The sequence below is a fragment of the Orcinus orca genome, chromosome 12, assembly GCF_937001465.1.
Source record: "Orcinus orca chromosome 12, mOrcOrc1.1, whole genome shotgun sequence".
NCBI lineage: Eukaryota > Metazoa > Chordata > Mammalia > Artiodactyla > Delphinidae > Orcinus > Orcinus orca.
The window spans coordinates 76782971-76798058 of NC_064570.1; the positions used below are offsets into that span (position 1 = coordinate 76782971).

At 37.1% G+C, this 15088-nt stretch overlaps 1 protein-coding gene across 2 annotated transcripts in view; it reads left to right on the forward strand.

The window, feature by feature from the left end:
• The first annotated feature begins 2126 nt into the window (after positions 1-2126).
• Positions 2127-15088, forward strand: part of IMPG1 (interphotoreceptor matrix proteoglycan 1) — a 94433-nt gene continuing 81471 nt past the window's right edge. For both annotated transcript variants that reach the window (XM_004270100.3, XM_012533128.3), the window contains exon 1: positions 2127-2193. In XM_004270100.3, coding sequence (XP_004270148.1) covers positions 2127-2193 — 67 coding nt within the window. The remainder of the gene's footprint in view (positions 2194-15088) is intronic.

The following is a 15088-nucleotide window of genomic DNA, read 5'->3' on the forward strand; positions in this document are numbered from 1 at the left end:
AAACAAAAACAAAACAAAAAAAGAATCAAGAACAATTCAGACTTCAGGTTTTAGTAGCACAGGAAGCTAGAAGATGATGGATGGATTAATTAATGTCTTCAATATTCTAAGTAGATGTTATTTCCAACCTAGAATTCTGTATCCAGTTGTCTTAGTTCTTTGGGGCTGCTATAACAGAGTAGTATAGACTGAGTGTCTTATAAACACCAGAAATTTATTTCTGACAGTTCTGGAGCCTGGGAAGTTCAAGGTCAAGGGGCAGACATATTCAGTGTCTGATGAGAGCCTGCTTGCTGGTGCACCGAAAGCAGTCTTGCTGCTGTGTCCTCATGTGGCATAAGGAGCAAGAGGGGGGTCTCTTTTCTAGGGCACTAATCCCATTCATGAGGGCTTCACCTTCTGACCCAATCATCTCCCAAAGGCCCCACTTCCAAATACCATCACACTGGGGTTAGTTTTCAGCACATGAATTTCGGGAGGACAGAAACATTTTGTCTATAGCACTGGCCAAACTATCAGTCAAGTATCAGGATAGATGGAAGCCATGTTCAAACATATAAGACCTCAAATTTATCTACTGTGAACTTTCTTTCAATAATCTACCAGAGCACGTGCTCTGGGAAAACAAGAGATTAGGTTAAGAAAGAAGGCAACCTGGGGTTCGGAAAACGAGAGAGGCGGAGGAATCCCCAGGATGCTTGTGAAAGGAGATCCCCAGATTACTGCTGTGAACAATAACAAGAAATGGAACACTACAGCCTGGAGGAGGTTAGAAAGCTCTAGGAAACATGGACCATCTGAGGTGATTGACCATATGAGGAGGAAATTTACACATCGGGGGTAACATTTGGGATTAACTGATTGTTTTGTATGTAGGAAACTTAGGGAGACAATGAGATAATTGCAAAAGTCATTAGAGGTTACTGGTTAAGAGCATAGGCTCCTGGGTTCCAAACCTGGTTCTGCCACATATACCTTGGTTTCCTCAAATATAAAACAGAGACAATAGTACTTACCTCATAATGGTATACTGAGGAATATATGGGTAATCTACAGAAATCTCTAGAACAGTGTCTATCAAGAGTTCAATGCATGTTAGTAATTACAGTATATTCCACACTCAGCTATATGTAGCATGTATACAGTCACAATAATATAAGATTGAACTTTCGATAAACTGAAAATACAATAAAACTGAGGCAGATGGAAGGATGGGACTAGTACATGTTCACGAGCGTGGGGAGGGTTTGTGTGGGGTAGGGGAGAAGATATTCTTAGTATTCGTCATTTGATAATGCCTGAATGCAAAAAACAAAAAAACAGTAATAGAAGCATACTGTTTAGAGGTGCAAATGAGGCTACTAGAAGAACTAGCTTACGGAATTAAAAGTGGTTGCCTTTGAACGGAGGGAGGTATGGTACCGTTATCTTTCACAAACCTTGTAGAACTGTTTGACTCTATACACTCTGTGCATGAATAACAAATTTTACAAATGTAAACCAGACTTAAACCCAGAAAGGTCATCTGTGTGTAATGCCAGAAAGAAAGCAATATACAAAGCAGGCCATTTCTATGAGAATGGAGACAGCTTTGCTGCCTCTGGAGACAGACATATCGACTAACCACAGACTTCCAGGGGTGGCAATTAAGTTCTTTCAGTGGAAATTCCTTGCGCATGTCATTTTGGAAAATATTTGACCCTGACTGTCAGCCTTCTTCTGCATTTGGCCGGACTTCCCCTGATTCTCTGTGTCCCTGTAACAGGTGAATAACTAAGGAAGAAAAGCATTCCTTCTGTCTGTAGACACTTGTTTATAATGGCATTCAGGGTCCCCTAGCTGGGCTGACAAATGCTCCTCCAGAAGGTTAATGAGATAAAGTTGCCTCCAGCTGGTCCTTAAGCAGAGATTACACCTAAGGGGAAGATAAGGAGATTATTCCAGAAGCAGGCACTGCCTCATGTTCTTCATAAATTAGCCCTCATAAAGGTAAACCAAGAAGGTTATCCTCACTCAGCTAATATCAGTATTTCACTATTTTTCATATTTCTGTCATTTTATTTTTTTAATGAGACTTGGGACTGTTCTGTGATTGTTACCAGAAACACCAATGCACAAAAGCCAGAATGTATTTGGAAACTAGAAGGGCTGTTTTTGTTCTTTGGATTTTTCTCCAAGTTCAAGGAATCAAAGGTAAGTTATTTAAATATTCGTTTATTTTTTTAATTGCTTATATATAAAATCTATTTACAGAGTTGAACATTCAAAATCAAGAAAGTCACCCCTGTATCTCAGAGGGCTCGTATATGGCAGGCCTTGAATGAATATTGATTGATGATCGAATGATTGTCAGAAATGGTTTTCACTTGCTGAATATTTATTTTATATTTGCATAATATATGTGTTTTTATATATATTTTATATTTGCATCTTAAGTGCAATTTATGTTAATAAAATAGGAGAGATGAATGCATCCTATTTACTCTTATAAAACATTGAATACACATTCATAACATTAATGTCAATAAAATTAGTAGGTCCATGAAAAAAACGAAATACTTTGTCAATTATGATCAAACAAAAAATGTATTCCATACCCTCTCATAGTTAAATCATTAGTTATTTTCCCTTAGAAAATAGCAAGTGTGCTTCATCTTCAGAGTCCATGATGGGGACCAAATCAGAAACTCGGTTGCTTGTAAAGTTGTATGCATAAAAGAACAAGCACTGCAAGTTTTTATAGCAAATCTTCAAGTGAATCTAAAATTAAAGCAAGCCACAAAACAGGCATATTTAAGAAAAATAATGTACTAAAAATAACTTGTTGAAGAAAACTTCACTTTTTTTTAAGTATAAGGCTGACCATTATAACATAATGTTTTAAGACATTCGAAATCAATAACGTTCAGTTCTTCTTTAAGGATGACGTAGCTTTGGACAGTCAACCTTTTTAATTGAATCATTGGTTTTAAAGCGCCCATAGAAAAGTAGAACACATTGTTGATTGCATTTGTTAAGTCACAAAAATAACAGACCTGTCAGTTATTTTATATGTAACATTTTAGTGGTTGCATCTGGAGAGAGAAGAACATTTCTGGAAAAGAGTATATGAAAATTCCCTTTATGTTTTGCTACCTATAAATGATAATGGATGGAGAAAAAGTTTACTTACTTGCCTTTCAATTTGTCAATTATATATAAATGTTTACATTTATAAAAACATTTTAATTATAAACAAATGATGGGATTCCAGTATGTTCTGAGCTTAATCTGCTGAAGCACACCAATTTGTCAGTTTCCGAAACTTGACCGGTCAAACCAGCTTTGGTTTTGTTTAATCAATTATGTTAACTAATTTAGCTATTTTCTCTATTTTCATATATTATGTATCAGCTATTACAATTACAAATAGCATAATTACATACAGAAAGTTAAACGAAAGAAGCTCACCAAAAAACTACAATTTGCTATATGCCAATATCTATGAAACAAACTATTATCACTGCATAATAAAAAATCTTTACATGGTTACTTGTTTGGGGTTTTTATTCCATAAGAACCTCAGATCTGTGAATTTCTGTTAATCTTTAATTAGTGAGGTCCACGGGTAATTAGAGTTTATGTACTTCAGCCAGACTGGTTTCCCATTTGTGACTAATTAACCATTACGAGTGTATTTACATAGAAAATGCTTTTGGAAGAGAGAGGAGTTCAACTCAATACAACTAGCTGTTGAGCATAAAAACTGGGTATTTAAAGTCAAGAATTTCTTTTTAAAAAGTTATAGATTATTTGAAAAATCGAAAGATATGGAAAATTACCCATAGTACACCTATCCAAACACAACCTATGCTGACACCTTCATATGTTCCCTCAGTCTTTTTTCTATGCTTATTCATTCTTTCCATGATTGCAGTTCTACTGTACACACAATTTTATACGAGGCTTTTTGCACATCTTTTGCATCAACTGAATGGTCTACATTGCTATCTTGCTTTGACAAGCATCATTTTATTGGCTGCATAATGTTCCTTTCAGTTGATATCATGATTTGCTTTATCTAAATACTCAACGAAAGAGAAAGAATCGTTTCTAATTGTTTTGTTATTATGATATTAAGATATCCATTGCAATGAATATCTTTGCGCATAAGCTCTCTCAGTATTTAAGATTCCTAGGATGAATTCACTAAAGTAAAATTATTGGGTCAAAGCAATATAAACAGTTTATGCATGGTATTTGATTCATATGCCAAATTTCTTCTCAAAAGATTTCTTATGCCGGTAGGTAATTTTTCCCAATTTGATTCCACAAGTGGAGTGTTTGCTATGTACCCAACACAGAATACTAACAGATTCAGAGATATGCCGATATTTCAAAAGGTTTCCTTTAAGCTTTGCAGATTTCAAATGTAGTTTTTCCATTGATACATAAAAATGAAACGGTTTCGATTTCAAAACATTCATTAAATAAATCGTTTAGTGCAACAAAAGACAGTTCAATAGTTTCAAAGAACAATTACTTCATCAAGATACAAGCACCTCTCTTCGGTTTTCATAATGCAGATGCCAGTTATATCCTACGTGTACTGCACTGCTTTATTCGCTTACCTTTCCATTTCGCATAAACAATTTCATCTAATTGCTTGTGACATTCTGAGGTGTGGGAGAAAGAGAAGAGAGAAAAGCCACCCTTAGCAAACCCTAAAATGGAAATGGTGTTTATCAGAGTATGGGCTTTTTGCATTATATTTGGTTATACTAAATGAAACTTTAACTAAGTTATTATTAGCTCACCAAGGTAGGGTAATTTATTTTAGTAACTGTGAAATGTCAGGAAATTTGCATTTGAAGACACTCCAGTTCTTGCTGATTCTTTACTACTGAGATATGTTCTCATTTCATAAAATTACCCAGGAAGTTATTTTTCCTCATTGCGGCTCCATGAACAGAGAACAAAGCTTCATTTATACACCTGAGATAGCCGCCCAGTGACAGTCACATTAACTTTGCAGCCCCTATATTTTATCATCTCTGCTACGGTCTCAGAACAGTGTAATTCAAAAGGTTGAAGGCAGATCTTTTTCTTCAATTATACCTGAAAAGATGTCCTTAAAATCAGTCATGTAAATTGAAGACACTTTATGTCCAATTGAACAAACCACGGCAGCACACCTCGCTCAGACCATTTATTAGATTATATGCTTTAAAAAGAAAAGGCGATTGCTGCCTTGTGACCCTTCCAGGCTTATTTTGCTGATCACACTGAAGGACTATTATATGTGTGAGCTAATTAGGCAGCGTTGACAGGACCTATTGCTTTCGTGGCCATTTCCATCAATCATGAGCGAGCCATCACCTTAAATATCAACCAGATTTGCATGCTAATCCCATACGCAAATTCAGATCCTGTATACCTTTGATGCCTCAGCCATGTTCACAGATCTTATGCCGTTTTAAAATAATCCGTTTGAGGCAAACCAAAAAACCAGTTTGTTTTTCATAATAGTCTCTAGGTTTATATTATATATAATTCAGTAGGTATTTGGAAATGACCATAGGAAAAGTCTGGTTTTCAGCAACCATTGGGTCTGAGTTCCCTGTCTGAGACTGAGAAACAGTCTCCCTGGGATTTTAGCCTCACTAATCAAGAGCACCATGTCAGATGGAACCATTTTAATAAGGGAGGGAGTGTACTTTCTGCTCTGGATCCAAGGCAATCTGCATGCTGAAGCTTATCCTACAGAGAGTTGATACCGTGATAATGAGAATTCATATATGGAAATGCCACTGTCAGATCTGACCTACAGCTTGCATCATTACGATTATTTATTGAGAATGTACTCCCACTGCTGCCCCTCTCTGCTGGCCACAGTGAATGTGGGAAGAATATGAAAGAGCTACAGAACCATGATAAATACTTCTAAGCCTACGGTTGTATTCAGTAGATAAATATTCTCCCATTTACATTCAGCCATTCTTGAGGAAACTGTGTCTTTCTGCGTACCTTTATAAAGGCATCTTCTTTCATTCCAACTTGGGTTTCTCCATCCAGCCACCTTTAGACCCCTCACTCACCATGGCCCACATCTATTTTCATAATAGCTCCCCTAGGAAAAGGATTAAAGGAAACTAAGCCAAAAGCCAAGGAAAGAGAAGCACTTCCAAAGTCTCCCCGATGCCTTCAGAATCAAGTCCAATCATTTCATTTGAGTGTCCTTACAATCCGCGCCTACCTTCCTTTCCAGCCTTACTTGTAGAGCCTACATGAGTCCACGCCATGGCTAGACACATTGCTTTCTGCAGATCTCCTTACTTGGGAAATATACACCAAGAGTGTACAAAACATATATGTGGTATTTAGAGAATAATAATAACATGCTCGCTTCCCAGGTTAAATAATAACATTAATAGTATCTTAGAAGTCCCCTGTCTGCTCTGCCAGGATCTTGTCCCCTTCACCGTCATGAATCTTGTGTTAATCATGTCATTGCTTAACATTAGTGTTTCCACCTATAGATGTATATTAATATTTCTTCATTTTGTTTGTGTATTTATATAAGTAATCTCATGCTGTATGTGTTCTCCTATGACTTAGTTCTTTGGCTCAACATTATATTTTTAAGAGTCACCCACACTGTTGCATACATCAGACCCTGAGGCAAGAGCTTACCTCCTACTCTTCATTAGGGAGTGCATTTTCAGGGAAACAGGAGGAGAAGAAAATGAGGGATGAAGCAGTGAAAGAGGGAAAACCAACATAAAGATGCCTCACCAAACTGGCCAGCACTTGGTGTCAAGTGCAACCAATTGCTGATATTAAGGGACCATCTTTAGAGACTACAGGATCTCCAGATTGTCCATGAGGTTGGGCGCCTAGGGGTAAATGGAGAAAAATTCATAAGAGATCTCCTCAAAAGTTTACCTTGGGCTTCCCTGGTGGCGCAGTGGTTGAGAGTCCGCCTGCCAATGCAGGGGACACGGGTTCGTGCCCCGGTCCGGGAAGATCCCACATGCTGCGGAGCGGCTGGGCCCGTGAGCCATGGCCGCTGAGGCTGCGCGTCCAGAGCCTGTTGCTCCGCAACGGGAGAGGCCACAGCAGTGAGAGGCCCGCGTAGCCCAAAAAAATAAAAATAAAAAAAATAAATAAAAGTTCACCTCAAAGGACATTAACTTCCCTGCACTTCCAGTGCACCCGTCCATGGACCACGGGTGGGTCTTGGTGCTTCTCACACCTCTGCAGCAACAGAAAATCCTGGGGCAGGAGAAACAGACACCGTGACACAGCAAGAGGCAAGGAACTGTGGGCTTGTGTCTCCCATAATGGGTCAGAGCTTATGAAGAGCTGGTCTGAGAGACAGGTGAGGCTAAGTGGGCCTGAGATGGTGCTTGAGAGGCACCTGGGACAGTATGCTGGGACATACTGCTGCCTGGTATGGATACACCGTGTATTCATTCTTCTGTTGATGGACATTGCATTACATACAACACTGGTACAGACATTCCCAATTGTCCCCCGGTGCTCTCCAGGAATCTCTCCAGCGTCTAGCTCTCTCTTTCTCTCTCTCTCTCTTCTGAATAGGAGAGAAATCATTGTGTCACGAGGAATGCATGTTTTCAGTTTTACCAGGTGATACCAAACTGTCTCCCTAAGTGTCTGTGCCATTTAGAGTGAGAATCCCTTTTGTTCCAAATCCTCATGCACACTTGTTATTGCCTGACTTATTATTTTTTGTCACTCTGCGTTGGGGGTGAAATAGTGTCTCAATGTGGTTTTAATTTGCATTTCTCTGATTACTAACGAAGTTAAGTATCTTTTCCTGTATTTTTGGGTCTTGTGTGCTTCTTCTAGAAAATCCTTGAACAAGTTTTTTGACCAATTTTTTCATTGAGATATATGTCTTTTCTTACTGATTTGGAGCAGTTCCTTTTAAGTTGCAGACACCAACCCTTTTGCAATTATGTTCAAAAACCTTCTGTCAGTTTGTAGCCTTGCCTTCTTACTGTCTTAATAGTATAGCCTTTGATGAACACACATTCTTAATTTCAGTGTTGTTGAATTAGCCTTAGTAACTTCATATTCTCCTATATTGTCTTATAAAAGACGTTTTGTTTTTCATACTTAATTCACGACAATTTATTGTGTGTGTGTGTGTGTGTGTGAAGCAGGAAAACAATTTCTTTTTTTTTTAATACTGATAATCAATTGTTTTAGCGCCACTCAATGAATACTTTCTCCTTTTCTCTCTGCTCTGTGATGCCTCTTCTGCCATGGACATGGGTTTGTTCATTTTTTTATCCCTGAGCTAACACCACATTGCTTCAATTATTTCAAATTTATAATAATCTTGAAATCTTGTACCCATGTTTCCCTGGCTTAGTTCTCTTTCTACAGGAGTGTCTAAGCTATTCTTGACTCTCCACTCTTCCCTAATACATTCTAAAATTAGCTCACCAAGTTCCACAAAAATCCCATGGAGGTTGAACTGGAATTGTGTTGGATCCATAGATGAATTTGGGGGAAATTGACACCTTCAGAGCATTAAGTCTTTCTACCAAGAACATGGATTAGCTCTCCTTTTATTAGTACCTTACAATTAAGTTGCATAATGACTTTTTAAAGGGCTCCACATCGTGGACTTATCCCTAGCCACTTGATATTAATTGTGATCATGTAAATGGCATCCTTATTACATTTTTTTAACATCGTTATTGGAGTATAGTTGCTTTACAATGTTGTGTTAGTTTCTGCTGTATAACAAAGTGAATCCGCTATACATTACATATATCCCCATATCTCCTCCCTCTTGCGTCTCTCTCCCACCCTCCCTATCCCACCCCTCTAAGTGGTCACAAAGCACTGAGCTGATCTCCCCATGCAATGTGGCTGCTTCCCACTAGCTATCTATTTTACATTTGGTAGTGTATATATGTCCATGCTACTCTCTCACTTCGTCTCAGCTTACCCTTCCACCTCCCTGTGTCCTCAAGTCCCATCTCTACATCTGTGTCTTTATTCCTGTCCCGCCACTAGGTTCATCAGAACCATTTTTTTCTTTTTTCTTAGATTCCATATATATGTGTTAGCATTGGAATTTGTTCTTCTCTTTCTGACTTACTTCACTCTGTATGACCAACTCTAGGTCCATTCACCTCACTACAAATAACTCAATTTCGTTTCTTTTTATGGCTGAGTAATATTCCATTGTATATACGTGCCGCATCTTCTTTATCCATTCATCTGTCAATGGACATTTAGGTTGCTTCCATGTCCTGGCTATTGTAAATAGAGCTGCAATGAACATTGTGGTACATGACTCTTTTTGAATTATGGTTTTCTCAGGGTATATGCCCAGTAGTGGGATTGCTGGGTTGCATGGCAGTTCTATTTTTAGTTTTTTAAGGAACCTCCATACTGTTCTCCATAGTGGCTGTATCAATTTACATTCCCACCAACAGTGTAAGAGGGTTTCCTTTTCTCCACACCCTCTCCAACATTTATTGTTTGTAAATTTTTTGATGATGGCCATTCTGACTGGTGTGAGGTGCTACCTCATTGCAGTTTTGATTTGCATTTCTCTAATGATTAGTGATGTTGAGCATCCTTTCATGTGTTTGTTGGCAATCTGTATATCTTCTATGGAGAAATGTCTGTTTATGTCTTTGGCCCATTTTTGCACTGGGTTATTTGATTTTTTGCTATTGAGCTGCATAAGCTGCTTGTAAATTTTGGAGAATAATCCTTTGTCAGTTGCTTCATTTGCAAATATTTTCTCCCATTCTGAGGGTTGTCTTTTGGTCTCGTTTATGGTTTCCTTTGCCGTGCAAAAGATTTTAAGTTTTATTAGGTCCCATTTGTTTATTTTTGTTTTTATTTCCATTTCTTTAGGAGGTGGGTCAAAAAGGATCTTGCTGTGATTTATGTCACAGAGTGTTCTGCCTATGTTTTCCTCTAAGAGTTTTATAGTGTCTGGCCTTACCTTATTACATTTCTATGTAAAAAAGTAATTGGTTTTATATTCCAGAGCTTTGCTGAACAATCTTTATTCTGAAAATTCACTAGCAATTCTTTGGAGTTTTCTCCATTATCATTTGTGAATAAAGAAAATTTGAGTTCTTTCTATTCAGTCTTTGTATCTTTTCTTTCTCTGTATTTTCTTACTGCCCTTCATAGGCCAGCCAGTATGATGTTAAAGAGAAATGCTGGTTGCGTGCATCCTTTCCTTGTTACCGATCTTGAAGAGAATTCTTTCATAGTTCACCATTAAGTATGATGTTTGTTTTAGGTTTGTGTTTGTTTTGTTTTTGAAAATTCCCTATATTAGGTTGTGAAAAAAAGTTCCTTGCTATTCCTAAGAGTTTTAATCATGGATAAATATAGAAATGTATTGTGTATTTCTTCTATTTCCATTGAGATTACCAAATGGTTTTTCTCTTTTAATTCATTAATGTGAAAAATTACCTTAATAAATTTTCAAATATTAAACTAACCCTACATTCCTGAGATAACTCCAACTTGGTCATGACCTTTTTTCACACGCTGCTGGATTCCATTGGCTAATATTTTATTTCAAAATGTTACATTAATATTCATAAGCAAGATTGGACTATGATTTTTTTCACATAGTTTCCTTGTCAGGTTTTGTACGAGTTTGTATGAAAATAAAGTTATTTTTTCCATGAATATTTGATAGAACTCTCTGATGAAGCTAAAGAGTTATATTTATGAAAGGATATTTGACTACTGAGTCAATTTTTTAAAGGTGATAATAATTAGGTTTCCTGTCTCTTCTTATATCCATTTTGGTAAGTTGTATATTTCTAGAATTTATCCATTTCATATAAAATTTCAAATTTAGTGACAAAATATTATTCATACCCTCTTGTTAAGTTTTTCATGTCTATAGAAAATATAATGATGTCCCCCTTTTCAATCCTGATAGTAATTAAGTGTATCTTCTCCTTCTTATGATTTTTGTTTCTGTTATTAGTATTTTCAAAGGAAAAGTTTTTGGCTTTTATATGTCTTTTTCTTCTCTTTTATGTTATCTTCTCTTTTATATCTTCTTAATCTCTACTCATCTTCTTTTCTTGTATTTTCTTTTATTTTTTTTCTTTTGTTAACCTCTTGAGATAGATGCTTAGCTCATTAATATTTAGCTTTTTTCTTTTTCTAAAATAGGCATTTTAATGAGATAAGTTTACCTTTCAAGTACTGATTTAGCTATATCCCACAAGTTTTACTATGTAAAAGTTTATCATTTGATAAAGATATTTCTAATAACCAGCATGATTTCTTCACTGAATTATGGGTTATTTATAAGTATTTTTTTTCGATTTCCAAACATAAAGGGAATTTTCCAGTTGTTTTTTAAAACTGATTTTTAGCTTACTTCTTTGCTGGTCTGAGAACATAATGTACATGCATTATAGTCCAATATACAGTCAATATTTGTATGTTCTCCCTGTGCTTGAAAATGAAGTATATTTTATATATAATATAAATATATACTATATTATATTTTTGTTTTATAATGTTCTATATATGTTCATTAAGTCAATTTTAGTTATGTTTTCAATCCTCTGTATCTTTATCGATTTTTTTCTGCTTGTTCTATCAGTTACCAAGAAAGATCTCTTAAAATCCACCTGCTATTATTGTTGATTTTATTTTCTTTATTGTTCTGTCAAAGTTTGCTTTATATATTTTAAGGTAATATTATTAAGTACATAAAATTATAACTTGTTACATCTTTCTGATGACTTTTAAATTTTTACCATTATGATGTGACTATCATCGTCTTTGTAATACTTTCAGCCAAATAAGGAAATTTGTCCACTGATGTGGTGGAACTGGCCCATACTGACTTACAGGAGCCAGTTGCTCACATCTCTTTCCAACTCTGTGTTCAGTAATAGCACATCGGTGGCTTGAAATCAGCCATGGGAGAGTTATAACACAGAAAAATTGGCAAATGTTGCAAATCAGGCCTTCTCATCCAACCCCAAGAGCTGGTTATGGAACATTTAACAGAAGACCTCTGACCTCATTAGATACTAATATAGCTATACCAACTTTCCTTTGATTAGTGTTTGCATAATATAACTTTTTTCCATCCTTTTAATTTCAACTTCCCTATGTCTTTTCATTAAATGTGTCTGTTAAAACAGCATATAGTAGAATTTTTTAAATGTAGTCTGACAATCTTTCTCTTTTAACAGAAACATTTTGCCCACTTATATTTAATGTGTCCCAAATATTGCATGGGACATACTTATACTAAAAATTTAAAAATTTACATAGTTGTTTATTGGAAATTCAAGTTTGACTGGGTGTCCTATATTTTATTTGCTAAATCAGGCAATCCTATTCCTATCTTATTCCTAGCCCTAAACCTCAAAGTATAACAGTACCACATCATAATAAGAACTAACAATGTGCCAGGCCTTCTGCAAAATCGTGACCCCTATTTTCTCATTTAATCTTCAAAACAGAACTATATAACATGCAAACATTAATCCATATCTATGGTGTTGGAATTATTGTTATACCCTTTGTAGGTTAGAAAGTTGAAGCACATCGAGATTATTTGCCCAAGTTCAGGAAGGCAGAGCCATCTTACTGTAACTTCAGCCCCACAGGCACTCAAGATGAAGTTCATCTTTCTTCTCTGCAAGAACTGTGATAGTTTCTCATGCATAAGAAAGGCAGAGATGTATAGCTGTTTAACCTGTTTAATCTGTTCCAATTCTGCTCTCCTTGAGCAGCTATAATATCATTCTTTTGTGGCAATATATGCAAGAACGCTGTACATGCAATTCTCTTTACTCAGAACTCCCAATACACTCCAAGACCAGGTTTACATGAGAGCACTAAAACTTAAGAGTAGCTGTTTCATAGTTTGTAATATTAGAATCGTCAGCAACAAAGAGATTCAGAAAATAAAGATGCTGGGCTAAATTAGCTGATTCTGATATGAGTACTTCAGACATGGTTAGAATCTAATGAGATAAATATGCCCCAAATATGTAGCACCCCTAGAAATCAAAGGGAGAAAGACACCAGCGCAGCTGGAACCACAGGAAAGCGGTTAATGTGTCCCATAAGCAAATCTATCTTCCTGCCCCCTGCTACTTCCTCAGTGTCCTCCCAGCTTCTGAAGTTAGCTTCCTCCTAATTTGGGGGATTTTTTTACAGGCTCTTGGTAGGTCTTTGTGATTTCCTGCTACTTATCTTCCCCACCCACTTCCAAGCAGATGGTGGACAGACTCTGCCTCCAGCTTGTGAATGACCTGGTACTGTTGTCCCAGCGAAACCCTTTGGTTTCCGTATCATTCAAACTATCTGTCAAGCCAGGCTAGAAGAATGCTCTGAAAACTATCACATCCCATACATTTGTGAGATACAACGCATCATCCGCAGATCTCAGATTAACTTGTAAAATTCCATTCTGATTCTCTTATTCGTAACCTGTGTATTTATTTAAACTCCACATTCTGAAACCAATGGAGATGGTGCCCCCCAAATTTACATGATGGGTTAAAAATTGGGAAGCAGAAAAAGGTTAGTAGAAGTTAAGTTAATGTAAGGAAGAGATGATTAAAAGTGGCTTAACAGGGTTGGTCCTACACAGATACGGAGAAGGTATCTGCCTACCCAGGGTGATCTGAGGGGTACTAAAACATACAGCTGCTGGGGAAAACACTGTTTCTCTCTGTCAACTCCTGAAAACAAGCCTTAGCTAGGCTAGCCAGCAACTTCAACATAATTGTTCTCACCTCAGTTTCACATGCCTGTTTACTTCAACCTGACCTCAGCACTAAACCAACTCCACTCACCGTTTTCCAAAGAAATATACTTTACAGTTAGTCACAGCTTATAGAAATATCCTACTCTTCTAACTTTCAAGACTGGCTTGTTTGGGGGAGAAAGGATTTTGCTGAGTTTGCTTATGTATTCATGTGAAAATCATTTACAATCCTTCACATTTTAAACTTTGCTGCTAAAATGCTCAGGTAAATTTAGCACCGCATGAAGAAGCTAAGTGTTCATACTGTGGTTTCTCACAACCTCTGACACACGAATGCAGACCTTGAGGGCACTTGGGAGTCGAGGGCATCCCATGGTCCTGAATTGCAGCAGGAACAGTGCCTCTGGAACCGGCAGGTGGCTGTGAACGGGCCTTGGCCAAGAGGCTCTTTGTGAAGGATTCCTCGCCTTAGGTGAAGGCAGGCTATGAGCCCTTCAAGCTACCCCAGGACAAGTGCCTCAGTTGTGTTGCTCTCCTTTCTGAGGACACAGAAGGCCAGTCTTTTTGGAGTATGCTCCTACCCCTACTCAACATCCTCCTCTGTCTCCCCACGAAAGGGGTGGGGAGTGAGCACCCATTTTTGTTCTGGGTCCAAGACCCTGCCCTGCTGGACCTCTGCCTGTCGACTCCCTGACACCTACCAGATATGAAGAGCTCAGGACCCCACTTGCTCACAGGTCATCCCCCCGGGGCACAAAAGAGACCACCCCCTTTCTCTTTCCTTTATTGGAAATCTATAATTAACATTTTTATAGATCTTTTTAGATTTTTCCATGAATATGAACAGATAATTATTTTATAAAAATTGGATCAACAAAATATATTTTCATGCCATTATCTTTAATGCTTGTCCAGAATTCTAATGAACTCTTTTTTTTTAACTTGGTAAGTATTTTTTGTTGTTGTTGTTTATTTATTTTTCATTGAAGTATAGTTGATTTACAATGTTGTGTTAATTTCTGCTGTACAGCAAAGTGATTCAGTTACACGTATATATACATTCTTTTTCATATTCTTTTCCATTATGGTTTATCCCAGGATATTGAACATAGTTCCCTGTGCTCTACAGTAGGACCCTGTTGTTCCCCTTTCTCTTTTCTACTTCTCCCTTCAACTTCCATTCGGTCCCTGCCCTCTCACCATGACGCATACGCCCTCAGCAAAATTTCTCGGCATCTCACCTATAGATTTAGTTCTTCCTCTTTTTTTTAGTGCAGTGAGATGGACTTACCAAAACATATGTATCCGTGCAAATACATAATAGAATAGAAGATAGCA